Below are 9,231 nucleotides of genomic sequence, written 5' to 3' on the forward strand. Positions count from 1 at the left end.
CACGTGGACGATTACGTTGACGTACAAAAGTCTGCTGTATTTCACGGACACAGAATTTGATAAAGATCTCAAGAGGTGAGAGAAGAGGACAAATTATGAGCATCTACGAAACGCGAGTCAAGGAAAACGAAACCAAATTCCATAATACAATAAGAGAATGATGAAAAATGACAGCATGAAAGGACAAATAGCATTAAGGGTTGGGGGTGGGCACATGGTTGGTTTTAAGTTGTGTGTAGAATATAAAATGCCTCGCTACAATCCAGAAAGTGTCTCAAGATGCCATTCAACATATTCTCATACGATAGCTATCAATGCATGTGAAATCTCCCGGGCAGATGTTCATTTTTGACTTTCTAATCTTTAAAAGATCCCCACAACCATAAATATTACCTTTCTTCTCTTTGTCTCACACAAACGTGGAAAATGGCTTCACTGCATAACGTCACTCCTGCAACGCTCATTCAATCAAGCGACGCCCATTCTTTCACAGGAATGTCCAGTTTATCTCCATGCTCGACCATTCAGATCAAATTGCCGTCCACAACTCCCACCAGATGTCTTAACTGCGAGACAAAGAGAAGAAAGGTAAGATTATGATCAAACTTATTTCTTTAGATTAGATTGTTTGAGAATTCTTTCATTGTAAAGATACAATTATGTTTCATGCTCTATGATAAATTTCATTTCTCTTATAACTATTAGAAATAAATTTGTGTCTAGATGAAGATTGAATTGGTTAAGAAAGTGCCAATGATAGAGCAATCTAACAGCAAATGGAAAAAAACGGACAAAAAAATTCATCCTGTTCTACAATCAGTTTTATTTCTTTTATTGTTATGGGAAATAATAAGTCATTCATGAATTATTGGTCTAGCGACTATATCTCCGATGAGATCCCTCTCCACCACCAGTACGTGCACAAATACACCAGTTGTGAAGCACTCGAACTGCAAATAGTATATTGACAATAATTCCAAATAGTATATAGACAATAATTCTCACCATAATCTATATTTGAGTGGTGAGTGGGTGCTATCAGTATGTACTCATGTTGAAGGGGGACTAGTTTCATTCCAAAATGAACTGCTAGATGAATAGGGAAGACATCTCTCTGGTTAAAACAAACTATGAGATATAAATTGTGTCACAAAGGTGACAGTGATAGAGCATTCTAACAGCAAACGGATAATCTTGAACGATCTATGAAAAAAATTATCATCCTGCTCTACAGTTGATTTCATTTCTTCTATTGTTTTTGGAAATAAGTCATCCCTGAGTTAAGATGGAATTGGACACAAAGGCAGTGTAAACAGAAGAAAGACAATAATTCCCATCATGCACCACGATCAATTTCTTAATTTCTTGAATAGCTATTGGAAACATGTCATATGTCGGCAAAGATGGAATTGGAGTGGTAGAACACTCCATCAGAACAGGGAAGGAAGTGACCTCTGTGGACAATAATTCTTACCAGGATTCACATTTCTTGTTATTCTCTATCATTTGATAGTGGATCATAAGAGATGATTCTAAAACTTTAACATGGTATAACTTAAAATAGATCCAGGAAACTATTGATTCAATGTTTTATACATTATCCATCTATGTAAAACAATCTTATACATGATCTAAATCTAGAAATATTATAGACTCTGTAAGAATTGTTTAGATTACAGATACTCTTGCTTATTTTTTATTTGTAATATTGAGTAATGAATAAAACATTTCTTTCTGGTTCTTTCGCTGAGAAGCTCTTTTGAACCAGTTATTTAATATAATTTATATAGTGTTCTCCACTTTTGTCAAAGAAAAAAAAAATAGATTGGGAAGATTTGATATCTTTAATATTGCCAGTCTGCTATTGCTTTCTAGACCATATTTACTAATATGAATCTGGGTATGTAGAGATGGAATGTGTGCGCAAAAGCCAACAACTTTGAACAAGGGAGGAAGCTCAATGTTACAGAGATGGCGAGAAATATTATGGGAAAACCTCTCACACCTTTGCTTGATACAGTCACTTATCCCAAGGACCTGAAGAATCTCTCTCTCCAGGTTGGCCATTTATTTGATAAGAAATCATGACCAGCACTAAGATTATCACACATTAGATACACATAATGATTTAATGAAAGATTTTGATAGAATTTATAAACCAGCAAGATTAAACATAACTTTAAACCATTGTGGTATTGCATATGTGTAGGATTTGAATCAGCTGGCTGGTGAGCTTAGATCAGAAGTTGTGTCAGTTGTGTCAAAAGTAGGAGGACACTTGGATTCAAGCCTTGGTGTTGTGGATCTCACTTTAGCTCTCCATCACGTCTTTGATCTCCCACTGGATAAGATCGTTTGGGATGTGGGTCATCAGGTACGGACGGCTTAAACATCACACATTAAGATTTCATAGCTAAAATTGAAGTATATTGCTTTCGCTTTTACTCTCCAATTTATCTATTCCAAACAACTTAATCTCCAGTCGATCTCACGAAATCTCAAATCAGCAAAAAATCATTGTTTTGAAATCTCAAATCACCGAAAAAACATACACAATCAAATCTAAAAACAAAATTCGTATAAAAAATAACCATTATTTTGAAACCTGCAGTGCTACCCACACAAGATATTGACGGGGAGAAGGTCGAAGATGCACACAATCAGACAGACTTCAGGGCTGGCTGGATTTCCAAAGAGAGATGAAAGTGAATACGATGCATTTGGTGTTGGGCACAGCTCGACGAGTATATCAGCAGCGGTGGGAATGGCGGCGGGAAGGGACTTGTTGGGGAAGGGGAATAATGTGGTGGCTGTGATAGGAGAGGGGGCCATGACTGCTGGTCAAGCTTACGAGGCCATGAACAATGCAGGATATCTCGACTCCAATCTCATCATCATTCTCAACCACAATGATCGTGTCTTCCACTCTTCCACCACCGAATCGCGCCACTTGGGAGAAGCTTCAGAGGTGATTCAATGATTCTCTTGTTTGTTTGTTTGTTTAGTTGTTTGTTTTCATTTGTTTTCTGTGAAGTTTAGTTTGAATTGGTTTTAGGTGGAGGTAAGTCATACCGTGTCTAGTAGTCAACATTTGTAATTTTCAATTTAAAGGAACCTTCAATTTAACGTGTCATTCTAATCTTGTTATTTTGGGTTTGAATATGGGTCTCTATGTTGAAAGGTATATAGTTTCGTCATTTAAGCACAATTCAATTAACTAAAATTTGCATTTGGGGTTGGGTGGGGTTCAACATGGATCTAGTATATAGTTTTGTCATTTAAGGACAATTCAATCGATTGACTAATATTGACATTTGGAGATTGGAATATAGATCTATATTTTGTATATATTTCCATCTCTTAAATAGAATTCAGTTGACATTTAATTTAATATATTTATATCTATTTTAAATAGAATTCAGTTGACATTTAATTTAATATATTTATATCTATTGTTTTTGAATTATTAGTCTAGTGAGAAATGGTCAAGATAGTAGGAAGGTTCTTGGTTACAACTAAGACTTCACTTCTATTGTTTTAAGTGGGTTATATGTAACAAGGTATTTGTATAACTAGAAATCTTCAAATCCACATCATCAAACATGCGATTGCATCAACATGTTTTTTCTTAATGTGTCAAAAAATGCTACACCTTAAAAATAGATATTAGTTGTGCACTAAGTCATGTTTTATTTGTGTGTCTATATAAATCACACGATTTGTTACTTTCTAGACCTAGGAATACATTTTATTCAATTATGATTACCTGTGATCAACATTCACACTTTAAAGTCCAAGAGACAAACTCAAAAATCCAAAATTGAAGATGTGACTTTAGGGGATTCAAACATGAATCTACAACTTGAGTACTTAATGATCTTACTATATAACCAAAACCTATTTGACTAAAATTAGGGTTTGATTTAATATAGTCAACTGTGCTTTCATTTATCATGGAGAATGGACAATTCAACATTTCCAGTTCCACATTGTTTACAGGGTTAATCTAGAAGTGAGCAAGTTACTAGGAGAAAGGACCTAACAAATGAGTTCCTTAACTTTTTAGCACTCAAAATCTTACACAATGATTTAAAATTATGCTCAATATTTTTCAATAGCTTATGTAGAAAACCCTTGGTTATAACTAGGTTTCAAGTCTGCATCATCAAATATAATGTCATATCAACATACTTTTTACTAAGATATTCAGAAAAAAGTATATTAGTAATTGTGTCTTATTCACCAAGTCTTGATTTATTAGTGCACTTGTGTAACATTATATAATTTGCAACCTTTTTATCTACCAAACATATTTTTTTTTATATTATGAAAACTTATGATCAACTGTAAAGTCATAATTATACTAGAACTACCTATTGAATATTCAATTATCAAATACAATAACAACTACGTATTGAATATTCAATTATCAAATACAATAACAACTACTTGAACATGATCCAATAGTAAATCTTCTTTCATCATTTGAATTGTCCCACACAACGCACTAGATACATTAGATTTAAAACCTAAAACCATTATCCATATTTTTGTGATGGCTCAACCATCAAATCCACAGCCTTAAACTAAATATAAACAGTTTTTCACATCTAACTCTCTTTCTTAGATTATGGAAACATGGCACTTGAATTCATCACTTGAAACATGCTAATAAATGTGTAATTGATCCATGGTGATCAACAGGGCTTGGTGAAGCACAATGGGGAGCAAACTGATGAACTTGTATCAAAGATGGAGGAGTGTGCGGGAGGATTGATGAGGCCATCAAGCTTTTCACTGTTTGAGGAGCTGGGATTGTACTACATTGGGCCAGTGGACGGGCATGACATTGAAGCTATGGTCACCATCTTGAAGAAGGTGAAGAGCTTGCCTTCCACGGGGCCCGTGCTCATCCATGTGGTCACACACAAGGGAAAAGGAAAGGGCTACCCTCCTCAAAATACTCCTGAGAAATCACATGGAGCGGTTGTCAAGTTTGAGGCAGCTAATGGCAAACAATTGAAGCCCAAGACCTACACACAATGTTTTGCCGAATCTCTGATTGCGGAGGCCAAAGAGGACAGTAAAATAGTGGCAATCCATGCGGCCATGGGTGGAGGAACAGGGCTCAACTACTTCGAGAGAGAGTTCCCTGATCGTTGCTTTGATGTGGGCATTGCAGAGCAACATGCTGTTACATTTGCTGCAGGGCTGGCCACTGAAGGCCTCAAGCCCTTCTGTGCCATTTACTCCACTTTTCTCCAGAGGGGCTATGACCAAGTAAGATCTCTTGCCCAAGCTTTATTTCTTTTCAACATATGCTTATAAAGATGAATTTGTAGTTTGTTCATGATATAGATTTGCAAAGTTACTTTCAACATATATAGTAATGTGGGGATGCGTCCCCCTCTTTTTGTCCTACGTTTCAGAGATGGGAAGGTACTAGGGACAGTTCGGCATACCTCCCCATCAAGACTGGGGGACATCCCGGTGTTGACTATTTGTTGATTTGACTATTTATGTTCAATGTTCATTGTTCCAATACTTACTCTTTTATATCTTCATAGCTTATATTACAATACATTTTTTCGTAACTTGCAATTTAACTATCATATGTATAGGATATATAACCCCTCCCATCTCCCACCACTGTCTCCCCATCGTCCCTCCACTACTTTCAAATTCAGACCCTTTTATACCCCATCCCATAAACTTGTCCCCTCATTCCACTGTCCCCTGTCCCCTAATACGGTGTAACTATGCTTGAACATATAGGCCCTAAATGTGCAAGACTAATGATCGTAATGATGAATTTGCAGGTTGCTCATGATGTAGATTTGCAAAAGTTACCAGTGCGCTTTGCGATTGATAGAGCTGGACTAATGGGAGCAGATGGGCCAACTCATTGTGGGGCATTTGACATAACGTACATGGCATGCTTACCTAACATGGTTGTAATGGCTCCCTCTGATGAGGTTGAGCTCATGCACATGGTCGCCACTGCTGCTTCCATTGATGATCGCCCTTCTTGCTTCAGGTTTCCGAGGGGCAATGGCCTTGGCCTCTCCAATCTGCCTCTACATAATAAAGGTCATCCTCTTCAGGTATAATTGGGTCAAAGTCTAGATTAATTATTATTATTTGTTATCATTAATTATTATTATATGTTAAGTTCTAAGATCTTATACACTAAAGATTCACAAATTACTATTATATAATAATATTATAGACTCTTGTCTAATGAAAACTTCAAATTTTATCTTATTTAAGTGACTAATCTCAAACCATACTTTTTGATTTAGACCCATCTATCAATGTAATTTAAAATGGAACACCTGGACAAATGGAAACTTCAAATATAACATTTAAATCAACATGATATAGCTACGAAGAGTATCTCATATAAAACTTTTTGGTTCTTATTTCAAGATTGATATGTGACTGAACGTATTAGTCAATCTCCATGCCTGCAGATTGGCAAGGGTCGCGTTTTAGTGGAAGGGAGTCGAGTGGCAATTCTAGGATTTGGTTCCATTGTACAAAACTGCATGGAAGCAAGGAGAATGCTGAATGATCATGGCATCTCAGTGACCGTTGCAGACGCTCGTTTCTGCAAACCTCTTGATACAAAACTGATTACCCAATTGGCCAGAGAACACGAAATTCTGTTGACAGTGGAGGAAGGATCAATCGGAGGTTTTGGGTCTCATGTCTCTCATTTCCTTGCCTTGAATGGGATGCTCGATGGCAACCTTAAGGTTTGTTTCAAATCTCATACTTTTTCTCCTCATATCATATTTTCTCTTCATTCGATTTCAATAGCACATTTGGTTTAGATGGTTCATCCTAAATTACATTTGTTTTCCAAAAATGAATCTTAAAATCAAATGCTTCTCTTTAAGATGAATATTGCTCTCACTTCTCTAATTAAACCCATTTGGAAAAGTAGAATAGTTTCAATCTGAACCAGTCAAAACTTAAAAACTGATTCCTCATTAAACAATGCTGAAGAGAAATCCAAGGCCATCAAAATGGAGTCTAAATTACATAATTGAACTCTGAGAATGAATCAAATTTTAGATGATACTAATGAATGAATAATAATGTAATTGCAGTGGAGAGCAATGGTTTTGCCAGACAGATACATCGATCATGGAGCTCCAAAAGATCAAATTGAAGAAGCAGGTTTGTCTGCCAAGCAAATTGCTGCAACAGTTTTCACTCTTCTGGGAAAGCCTCACGCCTCTCTCTTCCATTTCAACTCACTGTAATTCCATTAACCAACCACTTCCCAGTTCAATCCTCTGTAATTGAAACCCTCCATAAAATATGGAATAATGTGACAAATTGTAAAGCGATGTATAGTACCCTACACCAATTCTTTTAAGATAGGATTATCAGCAAATTTTTTTGAAAGTTTCAAATTTTAAAGGTAGAGTATACATATTTTTGAAAGAGAGATCATAAGTTCAAATCTCACTTAGGAGTCCATATAGTATGTAAGTCTCATTAAGTGTCAAAGATTATGAGACTGGTACCATATACTATAAAGGAACATTCTTTTCTTACTTACCAAACTATTTCATTTGTTATTAGAAGCAAAATACCTTAAATTATCCAAAAATATACAAGGATAACTTCCTTTTTTTGTTTACTGTACTGATATATATTTCTTAATTAGTTATAATCATGTAGATCAAGAAAAGTTTCTTTTGTAGATCAAAAAAATTATATTTAAAAGACTATTATAAGTATTTTAATATTTTCTTGACACTTAAAGTGATATATTAAGTTATTAGTACTTTTCAATGGTTAGTACTTGACATAAGGATTTTAATTAAATAATAAATAACTAGCACTTGCATCATAGGAGGTGCAAGGGAATAGCCAATAAGCAATTTTGTATGCATTTTAACTTCGCTACTTATATTCCAAACTATGTAAAATTGAACACATTATCCAGGCAATTCCTACTGTGTGCATCATTTTCCCTAATGAAAGAACTGATTTTTTGGCCCTTGTATTCATGGCATGAAAAATAGAGTTGTCCAATAGATAGGTTACTCTGCTACAAATTCTAATAATGGCAGACGAACCCAATAACTCACGAAACAAGAAAAGGAAAGAAATCTCAACCTATTAATAATCTGAAAAAAAATTCCCAAATCACAGAGCAGTAACAGAGATTGCTGCTATGCTTTACCCAACAAATGAAATGCATAACATAATCAAAGAAATAAAAACAGAGACACCAAAACTAAACAACCAAAGATGGAGATGTGCAAAATTATGTTCCTTTCTTGCTTCTATTACATCTGAAATTAACTATCCCAAAATACAAATCTAGAAACTAAAAACTTTATAAAAATAAAAACTTAAAACCACTACTACTATTCACTAAACAAAAATTGCAGCATTCTAGAGCTGCATACAATAAACCTAGAGCTTCTTAGAGCTTACAAAAAGGCCTCGAGCAATCACTTCTCAACAGGACAAACACCCAGTTGTTGCTACAAATAAAATCTCTGTCACACAGAGAGAATACAATATGAACTTTCTCTTTTGTTGTTACTCACAAACTAACTTCCCCACATAATCAAAAAAATATTCCTCTTTTTTGTCCACATCTTGTTCACACAAAAAAATAACTCGGATTTCAAAATCACCTATCAGAATTAATTGCATGACTTTTGGGGCTGCACTGTCAGGAAAAAATATGATATTACATTCTCGTAAAAATAGTAACTTTTGATGAAATTGTACCTGATTTCAATGTTCTTACTTCTTCCATGAAATACTAGATTCTTTATCAAAGCTATTTAGGAAATGTTGTCATAATAAATTGTGGCTCCATCCTCTTGTTCTTCCTTCAAATATGCCAAGATTCTTCTCAAACAAATAGCTTAACACACTGCTGCATTTGCAACTATGAATTCATCCTCTTCTATAGATTGAGAAATTATTGGTTTCTTCTGGGATGCCCATGAAATTGCACCCAAAACCTTTATGAAATACATAACCAAAAGTGCTCTTCCTACCATTCAAACTTCCATTCCAATCACTACCTATATAATCAATTAGCCCAAATTCACTTTTAGTAGTATATAAAATACCAAATCATTTGGTACCATTTATATACCTTCGGGTCCTCTTTCTTGCTTGTCAATGCAAGAGGCAAGGGGAGAGGAAGAAATAACTCCACAAGAGGTTCTAGAGGTAGAGGTCATGGCA

The 9,231-nt window shown here is 35.2% G+C and overlaps 1 protein-coding gene across 1 annotated transcript; it reads left to right on the top strand.

Moving 5' to 3' along the window:
• Positions 1–359: 359 nt before the first annotated feature.
• On the top strand, positions 360–7,654 carry LOC149568083 (1-deoxy-D-xylulose-5-phosphate synthase 2, chloroplastic-like). The gene is made up of 8 exons (XM_089821092.1): positions 360–588; positions 1,909–2,058; positions 2,210–2,374; positions 2,612–2,968; positions 4,705–5,280; positions 5,820–6,104; positions 6,474–6,758; positions 7,116–7,654. The coding sequence occupies exons 1-8, from the start codon at positions 427–429 to the stop codon at positions 7,269–7,271; spliced, it is 2,136 nt and encodes a 711-aa protein (XP_089677218.1). The 5' UTR covers positions 360–426; the 3' UTR covers positions 7,272–7,654.
• Positions 7,655–9,231: the final 1,577 nt, after the last annotated feature.

This window comes from Cupressus sempervirens, chromosome 3, assembly GCF_028749045.1.
Source record: "Cupressus sempervirens isolate cs-2001-9-10 chromosome 3, ASM2874904v1, whole genome shotgun sequence".
Taxonomy (NCBI): Eukaryota; Viridiplantae; Streptophyta; class Pinopsida; order Cupressales; family Cupressaceae; genus Cupressus; species Cupressus sempervirens.

What these genes read in the sequence shown, in the direction of transcription:
- LOC149568083 (XM_089821092.1), top strand. Translation starts at nt 427, where the DNA reads ATGGCTTCACTGCATAACGTCACTCCTGCAACGCTCATTCAATCAAGC. An exon ending in GCGAGACAAAGAGAAGAAAG is followed by an intron (nt 589 to 1,908) that starts GTAAGATTATGA and finishes CTGGGTATGTAG; the next exon opens with AGATGGAATGTGTGCGCAAA. An exon ending in TGAAGAATCTCTCTCTCCAG is followed by an intron (nt 2,059 to 2,209) that starts GTTGGCCATTTA and finishes GCATATGTGTAG; the next exon opens with GATTTGAATCAGCTGGCTGG.